Source organism: Dryobates pubescens, chromosome 23, assembly GCF_014839835.1.
Source record: "Dryobates pubescens isolate bDryPub1 chromosome 23, bDryPub1.pri, whole genome shotgun sequence".
Taxonomy (NCBI): domain Eukaryota; kingdom Metazoa; phylum Chordata; class Aves; order Piciformes; family Picidae; genus Dryobates; species Dryobates pubescens.
The window spans coordinates 8,490,806-8,515,017 of record NC_071634.1 but is presented as its reverse complement, the minus strand read 5'-3'; the positions used below and the strand labels follow the sequence as shown (position 1 = coordinate 8,515,017).

At 51.3% G+C, this 24,212-nt stretch overlaps 1 protein-coding gene, 1 long non-coding RNA gene and 1 other non-coding gene across 3 annotated transcripts in view; 2 read left to right on the top strand and 1 right to left on the bottom strand.

Annotated features, from left to right (window-relative positions):
* NSD2 (nuclear receptor binding SET domain protein 2) overlaps positions 1-14,591 on the top strand; it is a 78,054-nt gene extending 63,463 nt beyond the window's left edge. The window contains exons 14-23 of the mRNA XM_054172400.1: positions 1,526-1,705; positions 3,137-3,293; positions 4,401-4,606; positions 6,087-6,190; positions 7,170-7,439; positions 7,540-7,656; positions 10,053-10,194; positions 11,449-11,555; positions 11,952-12,156; positions 14,228-14,591. Of these exons, the coding sequence (XP_054028375.1) occupies positions 1,526-1,705; positions 3,137-3,293; positions 4,401-4,606; positions 6,087-6,190; positions 7,170-7,439; positions 7,540-7,656; positions 10,053-10,194; positions 11,449-11,555; positions 11,952-12,156; positions 14,228-14,493 (1,754 nt within the window). The 3' untranslated portion in view covers positions 14,494-14,591. The remainder of the gene's footprint in view (positions 1-1,525; positions 1,706-3,136; positions 3,294-4,400; positions 4,607-6,086; positions 6,191-7,169; positions 7,440-7,539; positions 7,657-10,052; positions 10,195-11,448; positions 11,556-11,951; positions 12,157-14,227) is intronic.
* Positions 8,873-9,003, top strand: LOC128898459 (small Cajal body-specific RNA 23). The gene has a single exon (XR_008462839.1). It is a non-coding gene; the product is annotated as a small Cajal body-specific RNA 23 (non-coding RNA).
* Positions 14,592-19,904: 5,313 nt separating the features above from the next.
* LOC128898453 (uncharacterized) lies at positions 19,905-23,980 on the bottom strand. The gene is made up of 3 exons (XR_008462834.1): positions 23,874-23,980; positions 22,853-23,009; positions 19,905-20,251 (listed from the first exon to the last, which is right to left on the bottom strand). It is a non-coding gene; the product is annotated as an uncharacterized LOC128898453 (long non-coding RNA).
* Between the last annotated feature and the right edge of the window lie 232 nt (positions 23,981-24,212).

Here is a 24,212-nt window from a genome sequence, read left to right as displayed (position 1 = left end):
AGGGGTGGGAGGACTTGTGATTGCTTCAGAACTGAGTTCAAAGGATAATGATTGAATAATTTTTAGTCAGCCTTAGGTGTTTACCTTGTTTGTGTTCTTTTTTTCACAATTAACTTTGTGTCCTAAGTGGCAAGAGGAAAGGAAGAACACTGTTAAGAAACCCTTCATGTAGGATCTGGAAACAAGTATTTGGAGCATTATATTGAATCAGATGATAGAATACTAGAATGGTTTGGGTTGGAAGGAACCTTCAAGATTACTTAGTTCCAACCCCCTGCCATGGGCAGGGACACCTCCTACTAGAGCAGCTTGCTCAAGGCCTCATCCAACCTGGCTTTGAACACTGGCAGGCTTGGAGCCTCCACAGCTTTTCTGGGCAACCTGTTCCAGTGCCTCACCACCCTCCTGAGGAAGAAGTTCTTCCTCATCTGTTATCTCAATCCTGCTTCTCCCAGTTTGAAGCCATTACCCCTCATCCTGTCACTCCATGCCTTTGTACAGAGTCTCTCTCCAGAATTATCTGTAGTTAACCATGTTAAATCTAGAATGCTTATGTGATGAGACAGGCTGAGCAGAGTGAGGGCAAGACCTGTGTATGCAGAACTGCTGCAGCAAGGCTCTCCAAATGTGGAGACATTTGGTTCTTTGCACATTTTTAGCTTTGGGCAGACAAAATCAGACAAGTGAGGAAAGCTTGTCTGCCCTGGTGTGAATAGCTGGAGCCTTCACAGTTAGAACCATAGAGTCATTAAGGTTGGAAAGGACCTCTAAGATCATCGAGTCCAATCATCACCACCACCACCCCTACTGAATATGACAGTGTGAACAAAACACCTTTGTTAATTCATTATCACAGAATCATTAATGTTGGAAAAAGACCTTTAAGATTATTGAGTCCAACTATAACCCAACTACCTTGACCACTGAACTATATCCTGAAGTGCACCACATCTACAGCTTCTTGAACCCCTCCAAGGATGGTGACTCTGCCACCTCCCTGGGCAGCCTGTTCCAATCCCTGACCACTCTTGCAGCAAAGAAATTTTTCCTAGTCTCCAACCTAAACCTCCCCTGGCACAATTTCAGGCCACTTCCTCTCATTCTATCACCTTAGGGGGAGAAGAGACCAACCCCCAACCTTACTGCAGCCTCCTTGAAGGGAGCTGTAGAGAGCAATCAGGTCTCCCCTCAGCCACCTTTTCTCCAGACTAAATGACCCCACTTCACTCACCTGCACCTCACCAGCCCTATTCTCCAGACCCTTCACCAGCTTCACTGCCCTTTGAGCCAGTCTTAATTGCTACAGAGAGTGTCACTAATTCAGGGTGTTCTGGTTGGAGTCGCAGAGTAGCTAACCGCAGGCCATGAATACGTAACTGATATTTTGGGGGTGTGGGGGGGAGGTATTTCTGTAGGCTACATCAGGTGATGATGGGGGTTGGGGGGGGGGGAGTTCTGTTGGTTTAGCTCAAATGATGACTCCTTTTGTTCCCCAGTTTAACATGGCAGTGTTCTGCTTTGCTAGGAAAGATGATGCGTTGTGTCCGCTGTCCCGTCGCGTACCACGCCGGAGACGTGTGCATCGCGGCGGGCTGCGCCGTCATCGCTTCCAACAGCATTGTCTGTACCAACCATTTCACTGCCATGAAGGGGAAAAGCCATCACGCCCATGTCAATGTCAGCTGGTGCTTTGTGTGTTCCAAAGGTAACTCTTCAGCATCAAAACCCAGTGGCCAAAACAGTTTTCTCTCCCTCCGTCTGCCTTTTGTTTCGCTGCTGTGCAGAGGATCGGTGGGAACGTGGGCATTCGGAGAAGCCTGCGGTGGGTTGGGTTGGAAGGGACCTTCAAGATCAGCCAGTTCCAAATTCCTTCCCCCTTCCACTAGACCAGGTTGCTCAAGGCCTCATCCTGCCTGGCCTTGAACACCTCCAGGGGGAATCATAGAATCAATAAGGTTGGAAAAGACCTCAGAGATCATTAAGTCACCCAATAGCTCATGACTAACTAAACCATGGCTTCAAGTGCCACGTCCAATCCCCGCTTGAACACCTGCAGGGATGGTGACTCCACCACCTCCCTGGGAAAAAGCAAAACCTCCCTGTGCAACCTGTCTCGCCACCCTTAGAGGAAAAGGCCTCTAAGATCATCAGTTCTAACCATCAACCCAACACCACCATGGCCAGTACACCATGTCCCAAAGTGCCATGGCCACAGGATTCTTGAACACCTCCAGGGATGGTGACTCCACTACCTCCCTGGGCAGCCTGTTTCAATCCCTGACCATGCTTTCAGCAAAGAAATTTTTCCTAATCTCCAACCTAGACCTCCCCTGGTACAATTTCAGGCCATTTCCTCTCATTCTATCACCTGATTCTAGGGAGAAGAGACCAACCCCCACCTCACTCCAGGGTCCTTGCAGGGAGTTGTGGAGAGCAATGATGTGTCCCCTCAGTGTCCTCTTCTCCAGGCTAAAATAACCCCAGTTCCCTCAGCTGCTCCCCACCAGACCTGTTCTCCAGACCTTTTGCCAGCTGTGTTGCCCTTTGAATCAGTCTTACTGTTACTGGGAATGTCACTGACTAAGGGTGTTGTACACAGATTTCTTTCTTACTGACAACCCCAAAAGGCAGAAGGCTGGTTAAACTGCAGCAGTGCCAGCTTCCCTGATTTATGAACACATTCTCATGCAGCAGAGCAGCTTTTAAGCTGCAGCTGAATTCCCACTTGATAATTCATGGAGCAAACTCACAACCTCTTTGCCTCTCCCCCCAGGAAAAGCAATATAAGAGCCATGTGTGGTTGCTAACATTTAGCATGCAGTGAAACACGAATTAAGCTGTTGTCATTAAAGTGAAGCAAACAGCCCTGATTTGCTGTGCCTTGTCCTGCCTTTTTTCTCACTAGCTTCCTTGTTGGTTTGTGTGTCTTGCTAATCTGAGTCTGCCAGGCAGACTTAGAGTGTCTGTCCACAACCAGTTTGTGTCTGTTGCAGGCCACCGTGTGTTAACCATTTCTTTTCCACCTGAACCTACCCTGTGTGTATCACACTGCTTTGAAGGGGTTGGGATGCAGAGCTTTGGGTTTTATCTTGATGGTTTTCACCCTCTTTATTGTGTTTTGTTTTTCTCTCTGAAGGAGGAAGCTTGTTGTGCTGTGAGTCATGTCCTGCAGCGTTTCACCCAGACTGTTTGAACATTGAAATGCCAGATGGGAGCTGGTACTGCAATGACTGCAGGGCAGGGAAGAAGCTCCATTTCCAGGATATTATTTGGGTTAAACTAGGAAATTACAGGTCTGGTGAACAGATTGATTCTTGGCTTGCATTACTGACATGGTTAATTAAGGAGCTTAGTGAGTTGCTTCTGTAGGCCAGCCTTGCTCTGCACTGATTTCTCATTCCTCTGAACTAGGGACCCCACCTGCTTGAAAGCTTCAGGTTCACAGTCTTGGAGTTTCACTGTTGGTCTCAACCAAATCCTAATCCATACAAGACTCCTTGTAGTCTTCTGACATCATAGAACCACAGACTGGTTTGGGTTGAAGGGACCTTTCCAGCTCATCTAGTCCAACTCTCCTGCACTCAGCAGGGACATCTGCAACTAGAGCAGGTTGCTCAGAGCCCCAGAAACCAGACCTGAAATGGTCCTAGGGATGGAGCATCTGCCACCTCTCTGGGCAGCCTGGGCCAGTGTCTTACCAATTCTTCCTTCTCTCCAGTTTGAATCTCCCTCTTTTAGTTTAAAGCATCACCCCTTGTCCTGTCACAACAGGCCCTGCTCAAAAGCCTGTCCCCAGCTTTCTTATTCAGCCCTTTTGAGCACTGACTGGCCACCAGAAGGGCTCATTGGAGCCTTCCCCAGGCTGAACAATCTCAGCAGCCTGTCCTCCTAGACCAGCAGGCTCCAGCCCTCAGATCATTTTTGGTGGCTTCCATTGTATGAGCCTTCAGCCCCTTTTGTTTCAGAGCTGACTTCAAATGCTGAAGCTGGTGTGTAACTGGCAGCTGGCTCAGCTGCCACCTTGCAGGCTGGGAGATCAGCCACTCTGTTTGTCAGTGTTTCACCCTGCCTTGAGCTTTGAGTGAGAGAGAGGTGGGTGAGGTTTATCCTAGGAAGCATTAATAGCTGTTGATCTTTGATGATAACAGTGGCAGCAAGGCTTGTTGATAATGGTTCTGCTAACCAGGTGCAAGGAGCTTGATGTGTCTGTGTCTCCTTGCAGGCAGGAGAAAGTCCCCCAAAGGCTTCTCCTGTTGCCTAGTGGGTTGGGGGGAGGGTTTTTAATCCATTTGGACCTTGGAAGTAGCCATCAGTTACTGCTGTTGAGGGTGAGTTTGTTCAAGTGTCTTTTGTAACTCAAAATGCTGTGGTTTGTTATTTTGTTTGTCCTTCTGTGCTAGGTGGTGGCCTGCAGAAGTTTGCCATCCCAAAAACGTTCCCCCAAACATCCAGAAAATGAAGCATGAGATTGGAGAGTTTCCTGTGTTTTTCTTTGGCTCCAAGGATTACTACTGGACACACCAGGCACGGGTGTTCCCCTACATGGAGGGAGACAGGGGCAGTAGATACCAGGGGATCAAAGGAATTGGAAAAGTCTTCAAAAATGGTACACCACTGAAAATCACAAAACTCATCTTCTCACATTCATGAGTTTCTTGTCTTCATATGTCACTTGGGGCCTGGCTTGCACATTTCTTTTGCAACACTGAAGTCAAAAAATGATCTGGTTGTGCTGGCAGCAGCCACTAAAGATTTGCCTTCATGTCTATGGAATAGAATAGAAATAGAATAGGAATAGAGTAGAGTAGAGTAGAACTGGGATGGGATGGGATGGGATGGGATGGGATGGGATGGGATGGGATGGAATAGAATAGAATAGAATAGAATAGAATAGAATAGAATAGAATAGAATAGAATAGAATTAACCAGGTTGAACGAGACCTTTGAGATCATCGACTCCAACCTATCACCCAACACCATCTAATCAACTAAACCATGGCACCAAGCACCCCATCCACTCTCCTCCTAAACACCTCCAGTGATGGTGACTCCACCACCTCCCTGGGCAGCACATTCCAATGGCCAATCTCTTTCTGGGAAGAAATTCTTCCTAACCTCCAGCCTAAACCTCCCCTGGTGCAGCTTGAGACTTTGTTGTCTTGTTCTGGTGCTGGTTGCCTGAGAGAAGAGACCAACCCCCACCTGGCTACAACCTCCCTACAGGTAGCTGTAGAGAGCAATAAGGTCTCGTAAAGAATCAGCAGCTCATTGGGATTATATCTGATGATTCTTCCACAAAGGAAACGGTAAGTGTAGCTGGGAGAGAGAATAGAGCAGATCCATCTGGTAGGAGTATTAACACTGCAGGAGCACTGTTAGCAAGAAAATGACATGATGGGACTAGGGAATAGGAGGTGAATCTTTGTTTAACACAAAGAATCCTAGAATTGTTTGGGCTGGGAAAAAACCTCCGAGACCGTAGAGTCCAAGCATCAACCCAGCACCACCATGGCCACTAAACCATGTCCCCAGGTGCCATGGCCACAGGTTTCTTGAACATCTCCAGGGATGGTGACTCCACCACCTCCCTGGGCAGCCTGTTCCAGTGCCTGACCACTCTTGCAGCAAAGAAATTTGTCCTGAATCTACAACCCAACCCTCCCCTGGCACAGTTTCAGGCCACTTCCTATTGTTCTATCACCTGATACTAGGGAGAAGAGACCAGTTCCCACCTCACTCCAACCTCTTTTCAGGGAGTTGTGGAGAGCAATGAGGTCTCTCTTAGCCTATTTTTCTCCAACCCCAGTTCCCTCAGCTGCTCCTTGCCAGACCTGCTCTCCACACCCTTCCCCAGTTGTGTTGCCCTTCTCTCCAGCACCTTGATGTCCTTCTTGTAGCGAGGGGCCCAAACTTGAACCCAGTACTCAAGGTGGGGCCTCCCCGGTGCTGAGTACGAGGGGACAATCCCTTCCCTGGTGCTGCTGGCTGTGCCATTGCTGATTCAGGTCTTGGCTACTTGAGCACACTGGTGGCTGGGGGGCATGAATCCTCTTTGTAGCATTTCTGTTGACAGCAATCTTTTGTAGCTTTGCAGGAGGCTGAAGCTCGGTTTCGAGAAATCAAGCTGCAGCGAGAAGCCAAAGAAACGCAGGAGAGCGAACGTAAACCTCCACCATACAAGCACATCAAGGTAAAGTTGGAGGAAATTACTCTGGGTACTAAGCCTAACACAGCTCTGGAGAGGATGAACTGCGTGGTGAGATGGGGAGGGGAGGGTGTGATGACTTCTACAGGCAGGATGCTGACCCAAAGCTGGGTTCCTTACCCAGCCTGCACAATCCCAGCTACACACAGAGTCCAGATAGAAGCACAGAATCAATAAGGTTGGAAAAGACCTCAAAGATCATCAAGTCCAACCTGGCACCCAACACCTCATGACTGACTAAACCATGGCACCAAGTGCCACATCCAATCCCTTTTTGAACACCTCCAGGGATGGTGACTCCACCACCTCCCTGGGCAGCACATTCCAACAACTAACAACTGTCTCTGAAGAACTTACTCCACACCTTGAGCCTAAACTTCCCCTGGCACAGCTTGAGACTGTGTCCTCTTGTTCTGGTACTGGTTGCCTGGGAGAAGAGACCAACCCCCACCTGTCTACAGCCTCCTTTCAGGTAGTTGTAGACAGCAATAAGGTCTCCCCTGAGCCTCCTCTTCTCCAGGCTAAGCAACCCCAGCTCCCTCAGCCTCTCCTCATAGGGCTTGTGCTCCTAACCCCTCACCAGCCTCATTGCCCTTCAGGTTTAGATCAGGTTGCTCAGTGCCACATCAAATTTGACATTGAATGTCTCCAGGGATGGGGCCTCAACCACATTTCTGGGCAACCTGTTCCAGTATTTCACCATTCTCTCTGTAAAGAACCTCCTGCTGATGTCCAACCTAAATGTACCCTGCTCCAGTTCTGACCAGGCCTGGTTTCAAACAGGCCTGGTTTCAAGCCATGTCAGCCAAACTCTGACCAGCCAGTTATCAATGAGATGGTGAAACTTCCCTTCTGCTTGAACATCTAGTGTTGGAAGACCAAATTAGTAACCACTCTAATACCTCTTGCAGTGACTCCCAAGTGCTCCAAAGTGACGTTTGAACTATTTTAATGTATCACTCAGGTGAATAAACCTTGTGGTAAAGTGCAGATCTATACTGCTGACATTTCTGAGATTCCCAAGTGCAACTGCAAACCCACAGATGAGAACCCTTGTGGCTTTGACTCCGAGTGCCTGAATCGGATGCTGATGTACGAGTGCCACCCACAAGTGTGCCCGGCGGGCGAGCGCTGCCAGAACCAATGCTTCACCAAGCGCCAGTACCCCGAGACCAAGATCATCAAGACCGACGGGAAGGGCTGGGGCCTGGTGGCTAAGAGGGACATTAAAAAGGTATGAATCATTCCTGCCTGGCAAAGAAGAGCGTGGTGGCTTGTGCAGCTGTCTGTGGGCTTGGTGCATGCTTGACTAGTGATGCTTGGGTGTCTTGCAGGGGGAGTTTGTCAACGAGTACGTTGGGGAGCTGATCGACGAGGAGGAGTGCATGGCGAGGATCAAGTATGCACATGAGAATGACATCACCCACTTCTATATGCTGACAATTGATAAGGTGCAGTAATTCACTTCTATTTTCCCCCCTCCATTACTTAACTGTAACATTATCCTGATCTCTATATGCTTGAATTTGATAGTACAGTGTTTCACTTCTATTTCCCCCCCCCATTATTTAGCTATAACATCATTTTGATCTCTGTATCCTTGCATTTGGTAGGTACAGTATTTCACTTCTATTTTCCCTCCTCCATTATTTAACTATAACATTATTTTGATCTCTATATCCTTGCAATTGATAGGTACAGTATCTTGCTTCTATTTTCCCCCCTCCATTATTTAGCTGTAACATCATTTTGATCTCTGTATCCTTGCATTTGATAGGTACAGTGTTTCACTTCTATTTTTCCCCTCCATTATTTAACTGTAACATCATTTTGATCTCTTTGATCTCTTTTCCTTCTGTTGATCACATTGATAGGGCACTTTTCTGCCTTGAATGTTCCACAGCTGGATTTAGATTGGAGGAAATTCTCCTCCAGGAGGGTGGTGAGGCACTAGAACAGGTTGCCCAGAGAAGTTGGTGGAGGCTCCAAGCCTGCAAGTGTTTCAAGGCAGGTTGGAGGGCCTTAAGCAAGCTGGTCTGGTAGTAGGTGTCCCTGCCCATGGCAGGGGGTTGGAACTGAATGGTCTTTGAGGTCCCTTGCAGCTCAACCCATTCTAGGATTCTATGGACAGAACCAGTGTTTGACTCTTGCTGTAGCCAATGAATGCTCAGTGTGGTTCTGCCCTGCAGAAATGCCTGTGCCATGGTGAGCTGAGCTGCAGATTCCTGTGGAGTGGCTGGATGTAGGTGCACATGGGCATGACAGCTGTACATCTGCATTACAAAAATCAGTTAGGAGGAAGCTGCAGTCAGGACAGGTCATAAATAAGCAAAGCTTTCCTCAGCAGCTCTGTGAAGGAATGCAGCTCTGGCTATCTCAAGACTTTCTTTTGTTCATATTTGGTATGTTTGGTGGAGATGGAAATGAAAAGACAGTTGGGTACAGGGATGGGGTTGGGGTTTCTGAGTTTACCAGCAGCATATTTGAGCTTAAACTGGGCTGATTTGGGCAAAGCAAGCTGGTGAGAAACTGGTAATCTCTGCAAGTTACCATACAGTGAGCTGATAAATGCCACAGCACACTGTTTGTTAATGCACCACAGCTTTGTGAACCCAAAGTAAATGAGGCTGGCTGGAGGGGATGGGGTTCTTTAAGCTGACCACCACAGTGCTCACAAGAACACTTCTCCTGCCCTGTGGCAGTGATGGGTGCTGGCAAAGTGTGAGCTAGAGCATGAGTATTGCTTTGGGAGTGTCACATTCCAGACCACATGAGACACTACAGTTTTCAATACAACATCTGCCACCAGTTTGCTTATGTGCTCCTGGGTAGCAACACCATGTCTGGTTTGAGTCCAACCACTGGAATCAGTTATGGAATTTATGCTGATCAAGGCTGGGTGTCAGGAGGATGGGACCAGGCTTTGGTCAGTGGTGCACAGTGAGAGGACAAGGGGTCATGGGCACACTTGAACATAGGCCACAACTTGAGCCCTGTGTCCAGTTCTGGGTCCCTCAGTTTAGGAAAGATGTTGACTTGCTGGAAGGTGTCCAGAGAAGGGCAACAAAGCTGGGGAGGGGTTTGGAGCACAGCCCTGTGAGGAGAGGCTGAGGGAGCTGGGGTTGCTTAGCCTGGAGAAGAGGAGGCTCAGAGGAGACCTTATTGCTGTCTACAACTCCCTGAAGGGAGGCTGTAGCCAGCTGGGGGTTGGTCTCTTCTCCCAAGCAACCAACACCAGAACAAGAGGACACAGTCTCAAGCTGTGCCAGGGGAGGTTTAGGCTGGATGTTAGGAAGAAGTTCTTCCCAGAAAGAGAGATTGGCTATTGGAATATGCTGCCCAGGGAGGTGGTGGAGTCACCATCATTTAAGAAGAGACTGAATGAGGCACTTGGTGCCATGGTTTAGTTGATTAGATGGTGTTGGGTGATAGGTTGGAGTCGATGATATGAAAGGTCTTTTGCAACCTGGTCTGGTCTGGTCTATTCTATTCCATTCTATTCTATTCCATTCCATTCCATTCCATTCCATTCCATTCCATTCCATTCCATTCTCATCTAAACACAAGGAGGAGCTTCTCTAATGTAAGGGTGACAGAGCACTGGACCAAGACACCCAGCGAGGCTGTGGAGTCTCTCTCTCTTGAGTCATTCCCAGGCCATCTGGATGTGTTCCTCTGTGACCTTCTGTAGGCGAACCTGCCGTGGCACGGGGGTGGGACTCAATGCTCTCCAGGGGTCCCTTCCAAGCCCCTAACATTCTGGGGATTTATTCTGGTTGTTTCCTTGGGGGGGAGGCCGGGAGGGAAGGAGGAAGCCCACTCAGCATGCTGCCGGTTTGCTCCCCAGGACCGTATCATCGACGCTGGCCCCAAAGGCAACTACTCACGGTTCATGAATCACAGCTGCCAGCCCAACTGCGAGACCCTGAAGTGGACAGTGCATGGGGACACGCGGGTCGGCCTCTTCGCCGTCTGTGACATCCCTGCAGGTAGAGAGCTCGCTGCTCCCCCTGCCTGCCCGCAGCACCGCCTCCCTCCTTACCGCGGCCGTGCTGTAACCCCTTCGGGGCAGCGAAGATGAGCCTGGAGCACCTCCCCTGTGGGGACAGGCTGAGGGAGTTGAGGTTGTTCAGCCTGGAGAAGGCTCCAGGGAGACCTTAGAGCAGCCTTCCAGCACCTGAAGCGGGCTACAGAAGAGCTGGGGAGGGATGTGTTACAAGGGCTTGCAGCGATAGGATTGAGAGGCAATGGCTTTAAACTGGAGGTAGGCAGAGTTAGGCTGGGGATTAGGGAGAAAGTCTTTCCAGTGAGGGTGGTGAGACACGGGAACAGGTTGCCCAGGGAGGTGGTGGATGCCCCCTCCCTGGAAGTGTTCAAAGCCGGGCTGGATGAGGCCTTGAGCAACCTGGGCTAGTGGTGGGTGTCTCTGCCCATGGCAGAGGGGTTGGAACTGAATGATCTTGAAGGTCCCTTCCAACCCAAACCATTCTCTGAATGGTCATGGTTTAACTGATACACTGCAGAGATCTCTAGAGCTCAGCACACCACAGAGATGCTTCATGATCTTTTACTTTAATAGAGAGTCCCATGACTGCTTTTTGTTGCTTCTAGGGGAACACCAAAGAGCTCCTCATGAGTGTCCTTGCACTCACTTTGTGTTGTAGAGATCTCAAACAGTACTTCTGCCTCTTTACAAGTGAAGATAATAAGCTCAAGGTGTGGATGTAGGAGGCTGTTTGACAGTCTCTGTTCTGGTTTGTCTGCACACCCCTCTTTACCTACCCACAGCTGAATCAAGCTGTGTAGATACAGAGGCACATCATGTGTGTGTAGAGCACACACATGCACAGTTTTGTGAATTCCAGTTGATGTCTTAGCTGATGAAGTCACCATCCCTGTGGGTAAAGACAAGTGGATGTGGTGCTGAGGGATGTGGTTTAGTGGCTGTAGCTTAGCAGGAGTGGTGGGATTGTGAGCTCTAGGTGAGCAGTTGGATGTGATGATCTCAAAGGTCTCCTCCAACCTCAACAGTTCCATGATTCTATAAAACACAAGCCCTGATGCTGTCCTGGCATTTAGCTAATCACTACCAGTGCTTGTGAGCAGTAAAGAAGGGGAAAATTCTGTGCTAACAGATCTGCAAGTACCAAACCAGAACTGAAACCTTCACTTGTCTGTCACCACCTTGATAGCCTCTGTTGCTTTGGCCTTCATCGCAAAAGGATCTCTCTTCTCTCCCTCAGGGACAGAGCTGACTTTTAATTACAACCTTGACTGTCTGGGCAATGAAAAAACAGTCTGCAAATGTGGTGCCCCAAACTGCAGTGGATTTCTTGGGGACAGACCAAAGGCAAGTAATAATCCATCAAGTTTTGATGGTGTCTTCTCTACTAACCTTGGGGATTTTGCCTTCCGGCACACGCTGGGGTGGAGCAGTTTTGTGTTGTGATAAAGGGTTAATGATGCTTGGAGAGATGCTAGCTGTCCCCTGAGGAAATGCTTAACTGTTTCCCTGGCTGGCAAGATGGAAAACACTCAACCAAACACAACCTTGGAGTATATTCTTACGCTGTCATAGTTTTTATCCACACAGATGGGGATGGTGAGGCCCAGGACAGCTCTGCACCAAGCCATCCTTTGCCTGTCTGCACGCTCTGCCAGGAGTGCCAGCAGTTTTCCTGGGCCCTGCAGGGTTTTTTTCCTTTGCAAAACTGACACTGACAGGTTTGCATCTGAACTCTTTCAGAATTCTTCCACTAATGCCTCAGAAGAGAAAGGCAAAAAGACCAAAAAGAGAACAAGGAGACGCAGAACGAAAAACGAGGGGAAGAAGGAGTCCGAGGATGATTGTTTCCGCTGTGGGGATGGAGGACAGCTGGTGCTGTGTGACAGGAAATCCTGTACTAAGGCTTATCACCTCTCCTGCCTTGGCCTGGTGAAACGTCCTTTTGGTGAGTCAGCTTGCCTCTCATGGACACAAGCAGCCTGAGCAGGTGCCTCATCTCTTGCTCGGGAACCTTGTCGAGAGTGGTGTCTTGAGAACGTCGGCTTTGTGTGGTGAGAGCTCCTGCATCGCACGAGCTCTTGAGCATGGAGACCAGCAGTGGCCTTTCTCCTGCCTCTCTGGCAACAAAGAGCCTCTTGTGCTACAGCTGTAGGGAGCTGAGAGCAGCACGGGGCAGGAGCACTGTGGCCCTGTCCCAGAAACCTTGACTCTATCTAAGAAATACACACAGCCAGCTGAGTTCAAGCCAAAAGAAGAGCAGCAGCATCTGGAACAAGGCAAGCAGGAGAATGTTAAGGGCAGCAAGCATCAGGTTACAGTCCCAGAACCACAGGAATTACTGGTTCCAGTCAGCAGTGTCAGGTTTAGTTTGGACATTAGGAAGAAATTCTTTGCAGTGAGGATGGTGAGACACTGGAACAGGTTGCCCAGAGAAACTGTGCTACCTTATCCCTGGGAGTGTTTCAGACCAGGCTGGATGGGGCCTTGAGCAACCTGGTCAAGCAGGAGGTGTTCTTGCCCATGGCAGGGGGGTTGGAATTTGATCTTGAAGTTCTCCTTCAAGCCAAACCATTGCAGGATTCTGTGAGATGGGAAGTGGAGCTGTCAAAGTTTGCTCTTCCAGGCACAAGTGCAACTATGGCTGGTGAAATCAGCTGGGACAAAAGGGCATCTGCAGGCAAAGTACCCCAGATGTCCTGGAGCAAACCTGAAAGAGGCAGCAGTAGGCTGGGTGTTTGGATGCTCTACCAGCCTGCAAGTCCTGTAAAATGCTAGTGAGTAAAGCCTGAGTAATTTCTTCTAGCTGGACTTGATGTATTTAAATGAAATGATGTCAAGTGTCCAGCCCTGCAAGCATTCAGAGGCAGGGTGGATGGGGCCTTAAGGAAGTTGGTCTATGGGAGGTGTCCCTGCCCGTGGCAGGGGGTTGGAACTAGGTGATCTTGAAGGTCCCTTCCAACCCAGATCGTTCCAGGATTCTGTGTGGTCTGCTACTTCCTGCTGTGAGTTGAGCTTTGGAAGGCTGCTGAAGCATTTTGATCTGAGATGAGCTGCAGCAGCTGCTCCCTCATCTTGGAGCAGCCAAGTGCCGGGTTCTGCACATTGCCCACAGCAACCCCAGGCAGTGCTGCAGGCTTGGGGCAGAGTGGCTGGAGAGCAGCCAGGCAGAGAGGGACCTGGGGGTGCTGGTTGATGGTAGGATGAACATGAGCCTGCAGTGCGCCCAGGCAGCCAAGAGGGCCAATGGCATCCTGGCCTGCATCAGGAACAGTGTGGCCAGCAGGAGCAGGGAGGTCATTCTGCCCCTGGACACTGCACTGGTTAGGCCACACCTTGAGTCCTGTGTCCAGTTCTGGGCCCCTCAGTTTAGGAAGGAGGTTGACTTGCTGGAGCATGTCCAGAGAAGGGCAACAAAGTTGGGGAGGGATTTGGAACACAGCCCTGTGAGGAGAGACTGAGGGAGCTGGGGTTGCTTAGCCTGGAGAAGAGGAGACTCAGGGGTGACCTTATTGCTCTCTACAATTCCCCAAGAGGAGGTTGGAGTCAGGTGGAGGTTGGTCTCCTCCCTAGTATCAGAACAAGAGGACACAGTCTCAGGCTGCACCAGGGGAGGTTCAGGCTAGATGTTAGGAAAAAGTTCTATACAGAGAGAGTGATTGCACATTGGAATGGGCTGCCTGGGGAGGTGGTGGAGTCACCATCACTGGAGGTGTTCAGGAGGAGACTTGATGGGGTGCTTGGTGCCGTGGGTTAGTTGTTTGGGTGGTGTTGGATTGGTTGATGGGTTGGACACGGTGATCTTGAAGGTCTCTTCCAGCCTGGTCTGGTCTATTCTATTCCATTCCATTCCATTCCATTCCATTCCATTCCATTCCATTCCATTCTATTCTACTCTACTCTACTCTATCCTATTCTTGCTCCGTGGTGCTTTGTTCAGCTGCTGGACCGCAGAGCCTCGAAAGCCAGCCCCAGGCTCCCCCCGCTCCCCGTAACGAGCTGTTTGTTTTCCATGGCAGGGAAGTGGGAGTGTCCCTGGCACCACTGTGACGTTTGTGGCAAGCCTTCTGTCTCCTTCTGCCACTTCTGCCCAAACTCCTTCTGCAAGGAGCACCAGGATGGGACAGTACTGAACTCCACGCTGAACGGACAGTTGTGCTGCTCGGAACACGTCCTGGGGGCGGATTCTGTTGAGGCTCAGAAGCCTGAGAGACCCCGGAGGAAACTGAGCAAGTTGAGGGCCAAGAGAAGGAGGAACAGGTGGCTGAGAGCTGAACGCAAATAATGATGGACTGCAGAGCTTGCTGCCAACACTATCTTGTAGATAAGTTGTGAATATGACCAGGGAAGGACACAATTTTACATATATTCTGTAAAGGTTACATGGGGAGGGGGAGAGGGGAGGGAGGGAGGGAATTGGGGAGGGGAAAGGGGAGTGGGGGGGGAGTGTTTTGTTTTGATAAATCCACTGAGCCAACCACAGCAGTCTTCTGCTGCTTCTGCACTGATAAGGAACTGCATAGTTCAGAGCATTTCAGGACAAGCCAAACTGATTCTCCTCAGCATTACAGTTACACTTGAATCGTGAACGAATGTAAAACCTGCCCTCCAAAAGGCCTGCAGCTTGGAGGGGGCTTAAAGTCAGCCCAGGGAGGTGTAAGCATAGGGGTTGAAGATTAGTCTTTGCCCACCACCAGAGGTTTAACTTAGTGTATCCTTGAAAGAAGTTAGTAGCTCTCAAGTCCCTTTAGCTAAGAGGTCCTTTCAGACTTCCTACCTGAAGGACTGGCTAAGTCCTTGTAGGTAAGCAACAGCTCTGCCTGTGGTCCCAATGAGGTTTGCTTGCCTTGTGTGTTTTGGAGCAAGTGCTTGAATGCCACCCATCAGCCAGCTGTGTCCCTGGCTCTCACCACACTGTGACCCTTTCTTTGTGCTCTTAGCTCTTCCCCAGTCGTTTTTAAACAGAGATGGTTTTAAATACCCTGCCCCCCCTGAAGTGCAGTGTGGTGGGAAAGGCACAGCCTGTAGCAGGCAGGGGAAGTCTTACCTTGGAAGGGAGCTGGGTTTTTCTCTACTGTGTTTCTTCCTGTCTTTTCCTGTAGGAATTTGGGGTCTTGTAGGAATCCAAGGGATTGTAGGGACCAGATCACAGATGACCTCTCACAAGGGTCAGGGTGGGGTTTTTATCAACACAGATGGGTATGGGGAGGCACAGGACAGCTCTGCACCAAGCTTGTCCCTACAATCCCTGCAGTCCCCAAGAGCAGTGACCCTGCAGAGCTGTGCAGTCTGGGTTTGCAGCCTGGCCCCAGTACTCTAGGATTTTTGTGTTTTAATACAAATGAATCTTAAAAACCTATTCTTTGCCCTCCCTCCCCTCTCCCAGTTACCTTTTCCCTTAATGCCAAGTAAAAGAGAGAGGCAAACTTTCCTTTTGGAAAGCTTCAAGTCCAAGCATTCCCCAGAAGGAAGACAAAAACTAACCCCATGGCTTAGAACAAAAGGTGAAGCTTGACTTCAGTGCTAAAACTAATTAGCTTCAACTAACCTGAGGTGAGGGGGAGTTTTGAAGAAGCACACAAAGAGCAATTGGAGTATGCAAATGTAGCCCAGCTCTGCTCCTTTTGATCAGCTTTGTATCAAACTGGCCAACAAGGAACAAAAGAAACCCCACAGCCCATAACCCCACGGGTGGAACAAGAGGTGAAATGACTTCAGTGCTCCAACCAGCTCCAAACCAACCAGTTCAGAAGGAGCTGGGTAGCTGAAGCAGCAGGGAAAGAGCAGTTTTGATGTGAAAGGTAGCCCAGCTCTGGTCCTCTTGATCCAGTTTGTATCAAACTGGCAAACTTGCAGTGAGGTTTGACTTGTTCAGAGCCTCCTGCTCTCCACCCTCTCCTCACCACCACCTTGTGTCAGCAAAGCTGCTTGGAATTCTTTGCCACACACACCCACACCTTCCTTAGGTGCTCACACTTGCAGTGAGGGAGGGAAAACTTACACAAGGTTTAGTCTTGATGGAAATATTAGAAGTGTCAGGGGGGGGTGGTGGAAATTGTAAAGGAAAAAGTTTTTTACCTCTTTTCTTCCCCAGTGCCTGTCCTTGGTGTGTGAGGAGGCAGCATTGCAAGCCTAGGGAAGCACACTGTGCACCTTCACCTCTGGGTAGTAACTCCTGTGTGTTTCTAGCTTAGTTTGCCCTGTAGTAGTGCAGAAACTCTGTGTAGCCCTTTGGAATGAAGCCTTGCTGTGTCATGGAAGTGTGTCTTCAGTTGGGTTGGGGGTGGGTTGTTTTGGTTTGCTTTTGGTTTGTTCTGTTGGGTTTTGCTTTGTTCTGTTTTGCTCTGCTTTGTTCTGGTTTGTTTTGTTCTGGTTTGCTTTGCTTTGGTTTGTTTTGTTTTGTTCTGTTCTGCTTTGTTCTGTTTTTCCTTCCCCAAGGTATCCCTTCAGGATTTGATTGCAGAGTTTAGTTTGTGGAATGCTGGAACTCTCCCCCCACCACCTTTTGTCCCCCAAGGAGTAAAAGCTTTTTGGTTTTCTATTAGCAGATAAGGATGGGAAAGAGGTTTGAAATGTGGCATTGCCCTACCCCTGAGCTCTTTGGCTTCTCCTTTTGTTCCTTGAAGCAAGTTTTCTCCACACACCCTTGGAAGGTTGCTCTGATTTTGGTTTCCCCAGCTGATTCTTTTCTGAAGCCATGGCACAGCTGAAAGCAGGGGCAAGTGCCCCAGGGTGGCACTGCCTGGAGTGGTGTGCCAAGCCTTGCCCTCAAGCCAAACCCCAGGATTTCCCAATAGCTTTTTTGAGAGGAGCATTCCCTCTGCTGTAAGAACATGTTACAGGAGGACTGAAGCATAGGGCCTGTGCCCAAAAGGCCACCCAGGAATGGGCACTGTGTGTGGCTCTCTGCTTCTAGGAGTTGAGGGGAGGCAGGTGAGAGCAGGCTGTCAAGCAGCAAGGGTTCCCTCGGTTGCTTTTAAACCAAATGAAGGAATTTGATGCCATTGGGACCATTCCTTGACTGCTCTTCCATGGAAGGAAGGCTTTAGAAGAATACCTTTAAGTGATTGTAACATGTTGCCCCTGACATTCCACTGCTGTTAGAATTTGTGAAGCTTATTTTAGTTGTTCTGTTGCTTTCTCCTCTTCGTCCAGAGGCCTCACAGCTCAGGCCCCCTGGAACAGTTGCAGCCCAGGCCCTCAGAGGCAGATACCCACTTCCAGAAGCCACCACCTCAGATAGTTACTGACTGGCACTGCTGCAGTAGCACCTCCAGCTCCCTGCCTGCCTCACTGGCGGGCTGACAAGCACAGTTAGTATGGCAGGATACAGGACAGCCACCCCTTGTGTGTCTCTCTGTGGGTAAATAACGACTTGGGTGTTCAAAGCCATCCCTCAGTGCTTTCCCCACCGGGTTACATTCACCCCCACAGGTCTGAGCAAGTGGCTGTTTGACTTTCTGCTGCCTTCTACCTCTTCTCTGCTCTTTACTACTCAGCTCCTTGGGCCAGTGAAGGCTTGCATCACTGAGACTGCAAAGGAGGAGCTGGGAGTTGCTTGGGAACTTGTTCCTTCTACTGATCATGGACTTTGGGCTCTGAAAGACAGGTGGATCATGTTCTCCCTGAGTAGGTACTGACCATGCAACCCCACGAGCTCAGCTAAGTCACTCAGGTGGTGATCTGGTAGAATTGTAGTTTCTGACCTTTAGGTTTTTAGGTGTCTTTTAAATGAAGGCTTCTGTACCTTACTCTGCAGCACTGGGGGAAAACAAACAAACCAACCAACAAAAGGCTGAAGTTTTATTGCAAAAAAGGAAAAGCACCACCAAAACCAAGGCATCAAAGGCTCAACTCTTGCCCTTCTCCCACCACCCACGAGACAGCCACCAGGAGAGAGGAAGCTTTCTCACGCTGCAGCTGGAGGCTGTGTATCACTCAACAGGAAACCTTTCCCAAAGCATCTTGTGTGGCATTAACTTGATGTCCTTGGTGTCTTGCCCAGCAAGGTAGACAGAGCTCTTTCCTCCTCCAGCAGGCTCTTCAAAAGCTGCTGCCCAACAGCCAGCCACCCCAGCAGCAAGCAGGGGAGCCCTTTGCAGCCGCCTGTGCTCGCTGCGCTCTCATCCGGGCTGGGAAGAGGGATCAGAATGGAATGTCTGCTGTGGGCAGTAGCTCTGTGTTCATGGCCAGCTCCTGTAGGGTCTGCTTTGAGTTTGTAATGCCTTGGAACAGCAAAAATGTCTGGAAAGCCTTTTGTTTTCTCCTTCCCCTGGTGTTGAGTCACGTTATCCCATGTCTGACTGCTTGAGAAACTTCAGTGTCTTATGAGATATTAAAATTTATTCCTAGTTATTTAAGAACTTGCTCCTTCCTTATTTGTGCCTAGGGGGGGGTGGATAGATGCACAACAGCTCCAGGCACTTTGGGCACCAGTTTTGGGGAATGAAAGGTCTGCTGGCAAGGACCTTTCAGAGCATCAGGTCCTGTGAAATTGAGATTGAGCACATCCAAGTGCCGGGTTCTGCACATTGGCCACAGCAACCCCAGGCAGTGCAGCAGGCTGGGGGCAGAGTGGCTGGAGAGCAGCCAGGCAGAAAGGGACCTGGGGGTACTGGTTGATAGTAGGCTGAACATGAGCCAGCAGGGGGCCAAGAAGGCCAATGGCATCCTGGCCTGCATCAGGAACAGTGTGGCCAGCAGGAGCAGGGAGGTCATTCTGCCCTGTACTCAGCACTGGTTAGGCCACACCTTGAGTTCTGGGCCCCTCAGTTTAGGAAAGATGTTGAGTTGCTGGAAGGTGTCCAGAGAAGGGCAACAAAGCTGGGGGGGGGGGTTTGGATCACAGCCCTGTGAGGAGAGGCTGAGGGAGCTGGGGTTGCTTAGCCTGGAGAAGAGGAGGCTCAGAGGAGACCTTCTTGCTCTCTACAACTGCCTGAAGGGAGGTTGTAGCCAGGTGGGGGTTGGTCTCATCTCCCAGGCAACCAGCACCAGAACAAGAGGACACAGTCTCAAGCTGCACCAGGGGAGGTTTAGGCTGGATGCTAGGAAGAAATTCTTCATGGAGAGAGAGATTTGCCATTGGAATGTGCTGCCTGGGGAGGTGGTGGAGTCACCATCAGTGGAGGTGTTTAGGAAGAGACTGGATGGGGTGCTTGGTGCCATGGTTTAGTTGATTAGATGGTGTTGAGAGATAGGTTGGACTCTATGATCTCAAAGGTCTCTTCCAACCTGGTCTGGTCTATTCTATTCTAAATGCCATTGTGTTGGGTTCTCAGCAGGCACAAGAGCCAGCTCACCCAGCAGTGGGAGAGGATGGGGAGAGCTCTGCCCATGGCCTGCAGTGACCTCAGGGGGGTGGGTAGAGAGGTACTGGGCATGTTGCTGCTGAGCCAGAGTAGAATCCTAGAATGGCTGGGGGTGGAAGTGACCTTCTGGTGCCATCCCCCCTGCCATGGGCAAGAACACCTCCTACCAGCCCAGCTTGCTTAAGGCTTCTCCCCCCCTGCCTTTAAACACTGCCAGGCTTGGAGCCTCCACAGCTTCTCTGGGCAACCTGCTCCAGTGCTTTACCACCCTCCTGGGGAAGAATTTCCTCCTCAAGTCTCATCTAAATCCAGTTTGAAGCTACAGAATCACAGAATCAGCAAGGTTGGAAAAGACCTCAAAGACCATCAAGTCCACCCTGTCCCATTACCCATTAGGAGGTGTCCCTGCCCCTGGCAGCGGGGTTGGAACTAGATGATCTTGAAGGTCCCTTCCCACCCAAACCCTTGGCTTATTTCTCAGCACTTCAGCAATGCCAAACAGGTTGCTGGTGGCTCAACATCTTGCCTGCAGGCCCAGATCTACCTGGCCCCAGAGGAAAGAGCAGTGGTGGCATGTCCATTGCTACCAGCCAGCATAGACTGGTTCTGTGTGCTCCATCCCACCATATGTTGGGTGTTGTCCTGAGCCTCTGGGCAGCAGGAGAGACTTGAAGGATTCCTTGCTGTAGCCTTGTTGTCTTCTCAGAATTGCCAGAAGGGCAGCAAGGACTCCACCTGGAAGGTAAGGAAGTGTGAGCTGTGGGGGGGAAGGGGAGGTGGCAGGTGGTGCTTGCTTCCCAGCTCCAGCATTCTCTTCTGCTAAATGAATGGGTGGATCTTCCTCCCACATCCTCTGCACACAATAGGGTCTGGCTCACTGGAATAACAAAAGCCTGGGCTCAGGCCTTTCCCTCTTGCTCTGGAAGCTGCAGAAAACCCCAGCAGGGTGTAATGAAGTCAGTCAGTAACCTGCTCTCCCCCTCCCTTTACCCTCTGCTCTGGGGAGCTGCTGCTTCCCACTTGGCACTGTGTCCATTGCAGTTGCCACCAAAGGATGCTGTTGAGAAATGAGTTTGCTCTGCACAGCCCTAACACTGAAGCACAAGAAGTAACTGGCCCAGACTGACTGGGAGTCTAGACTGAGAGCAGGGCTGTCAGAAAAAACTCCCTCTGGGCTGGGCAGGGAGCTGGAAATACTTGGCCAGGGCTGTTGATTGTTTCTGGCAGGGAAAAGTGATCTAACAGAGGAGCAGGGATGTGTCTGTGCTGCAGTCTGGCCAGACAGACATGGCCACAGCTCAGCTGCCTGAGCAGACAGCCTCATGGTGAAGCCACCTGCAGCACTGCCTCCAGTTCTGGTGCCCCCAGCACAAGGAAGACATGGAGCTGCTGGAGTGAGTTCAGAGGAGACCATGAAGATGATGAGAGGGCTGGAGAACCCCCCCCTGTGGGGACAGGCTGGGAGAGTTGGGGCTGTTCAGCCTGGAGAGGAGAAGGCTCCAGGGAGACCTTAGAGTTGCCTTCCAGTACCTGAAGGGGCTCCAGGAGAGCTGGGGAGGGACTTTTGAGGAGAGCCTGCAGTGACAGGACAAGGGGCAATGCATTTGAGCTGGAAGAAAGGAGATTGAGATTGGAGCTTAGGAAGAAATTCTTTCCAGTGAGGGTGGTGAGACACTGGAACAGGCTGCCCAGGGAGGCTGTGGATGCCCTCTCCCTGGAGGTGTTCAGGGCCAGGTTGGATGAGGCCTTGAGCAAGCTGGGCTGGTGGAAGGTGTCCCTGCCCCAGGCAGAGGGGTTGGAACTAGATGATCTTGAAGGTCTCTTCCAACCCAAACCATTGTAGGACTCTGAACTGCTCTGCCTGACCAGCTGTTCCCCTTGAGCTGTCCCCTTTACCCCTCTTGGCAGGCAGCTCTGTGCCAGGCAGGGCTTGGCTCCTCTGTGCCCCTCAGCCCTGTTCATGAGCAGAGCTGGTTCCTGGGCTGTGTCCCTTGGACAGGCTATCCATGCACTTCATTATACTCTGCTCTTGCTAATTAATGCTCACCTCAGCAGCTATTTGGGCAGAAGTTTGGACTCCAGCCTGGCACAAGGGGTGGAGAGGCAGGCAGGCAGCTCCAAGCCACAGCTTGCAGGACCAAGCCTTGCTCATTCCCACCAGGACATTTCAGCCTCTGGAGATGAGCAGTCAACCAGTGCTGGTAAAGCTACATCTCCTCCAGCCCCTGCTGTCCTCTGTCTCCAGAGTCCTCTGCTCAGGTGCCAAGAGGGGAGTTTGATGGGAAGAGCTGGCACTATGCTGGTGGCAGAGCACCTTTGCTCTCCATGGTGGGGAATCTCTTCTCTCCTCCCTGCCTTTGAGCAGCAGTGAGCTGGACTGGAGTGAGGGCCTTTGGCAGGCACTCAACTGCTGCACTGACAGCCCAGGAACCTGTGGGGGTGAGGCTGTAATTCCTCATCCTCTGAGGACTTAGAGGTGAGCATCTTGTGGCAAGAGAGCTGGTGGCACTTAGTGAGGCTTCTGTTCCTCTGCTTGTGCCCAGGAGATGAGTCTCACAGAGTGCCAGGCTGGGAGGGACCCAAGGCTCATCTGGGCTACCCTTTCTAGGTAAGAGAGCTGAAATGAGAGCTGGCCCAGCAGCCTGGCAAGCTGAGTCTTCAAACTGCCTCTTCCCAGCTTGCTCAGCTGCCCTTCCTCACAAGCCAGAGCAGCAGGAGCTGCTTGTTTGCATCATGACTGTTATCTGTAATTGGAACTTTGATTAAAGCCCACAGAACCCTCCCTGCTCCCCTTTGCTGAGCCTGCAGAAGCTTGGTCATTGCTTGGCCATTGACTGTTTCTGGGGTGGCTTCCAGCTGCAAAAGCTCCACCCAGGGGCTTGCCCTGAAGAGCTGCCAGGGGGTGGCATCTCCACCCACTCAGGAGGTGCTGGTTGGCTTCTGCTGCTTCACACAGCATCACACAACCAGCACTGCACAAGCTGCCAGCACCCCAGCCTGAGAGTGACAGGGGGAAGCAGAACCCTGAAGTCTCACAGCGAAAGGCAATTGTCCTCTTTCCTGCTTCTGGGCAGCTCCAACTCCTGGGTGGAGCCCAGCACCAACAGCAAGGGCCAGGGGATGTTCAGCACTGGGGTGGCCTCCCTTCAGAGCACACACACAGCACTGTCCCCACTTACAGAGGGGCAGAGGGGCAGCACTGGCATCGAGAGCAGCCAGGGAGACCTTTGGTGCAGGTCCAGCTTTCCAGAAACACAAACCACCAGAGAACTGCTGGGGCAGTGAATGTGGCCAGCTGCAGAGGTCTGCCAGAGGAGAGAGAAGAGCAAGGCTCACCTGCTGAGAAGACAGCCATGAGGGTGAGCAGCAGGGGGGTGAGCTGGCAGGAGTCCCCTGCCTTGTACAGGAAGAGCTCCATGCAGTAGGCCGGCGCCGCGCTGCCTGCGGGGCAGAAGGCGTCAGGAGGGCACCTCACAGGGGTCACATCCGGGCTCTGCCCAAGGGAAGAAGCAATTCACTCAGCACCAGCACACAGGGCAGGCTGCAGAGGGTAGCTGGTGTGAAGGGAGGTGGCACTTCAGCAGTGAGAAAGACAAACCAGATGAAAACCAATGAGGAATCCCAGCTGGGGCAGAAGGGACCCCACGGCCCACCTGCTCCAGGCTTTCCAGGGGATGGTGCAGGTGAAAGGAGCTGGCCCAGCACCCTGCCAAGATGACTTACAGCTGTGCACTGGAGGGGAATCCACTGCTTCCCTTGGCAGAGGATTCCAGTGTCCAGCTGTTCCCATTTTCTTCTGGAGCCCAATGGGACTCTCCCCAGCAGGAACTTACCCCACCACCCTCGTCTCCTCCATGGGACTCCTTGTACAAAGGCAGTCTCCATCCTCCTGGTAGCCACCTGGTATGTGCTGGTCCCTCAGGTCTCCCCTGAGCCTTCTCCAGGCTGAACCACCCCAGCTCTCTCAGCCTCTCCCCACAGGGCAGGGCTTCTCCCCTCAGCACCCTCCTGGCCCTTCCTGCCATCACTCAATTCACCCTGTCCAGCCCAGGGTGTTCCTCAGAGCAGGCTGAAGAGCAGGCGCTGTCATTACACACCAAGTCCAGACATCAACCCCTGCCCCTCCTTCAGGACCACCCCATCCCCTGACACTCCCCTGAGTGAGGGCCCCATGCCACCAGGTAGCTTCCAGGGTGGCATGAAGCCAGGCTCCTGCTGCCATAACTTTCACCACCCCCTGCTCTCGGGGCTCTGTGCTGAGGAAGAGGAAGGGGACTCTGATCCAGCGGTGGGAGGTGAGGCACAGGACAGCTGTGGATGTTCAGCCAGGCTCTCAGCCCAGCTGCTGGAGACTCACAGGGCAGTAGTGGTTCTCTGGGCACGGGTCACAGCTCTCCTTGCCCCTCTGTAACTGGTACTCTCCTGTCCTGCAGAGCTGGCATTTGCTGTCACTGGCACCTCTGAACATACCTAAGGCCAACAGAGAAGCAAAACATCAGCCCCTGGGGCTAGCCCCTGGAGCCTTTGCGCCTGCCTGTGGCTGATTCACCCCCGGAGCAGTACTGTGAAACACACTGTGTGCACTGCAGGAGCTGAGCCTGGCCTTTGGGCCTTGCTGGGGGGCAAAGGGACAAGACAGAAGCAGCAGGGACAGGGGGACTGGAGGGGAGCTGGGGCTGTGATGGGAGCGTGGTGG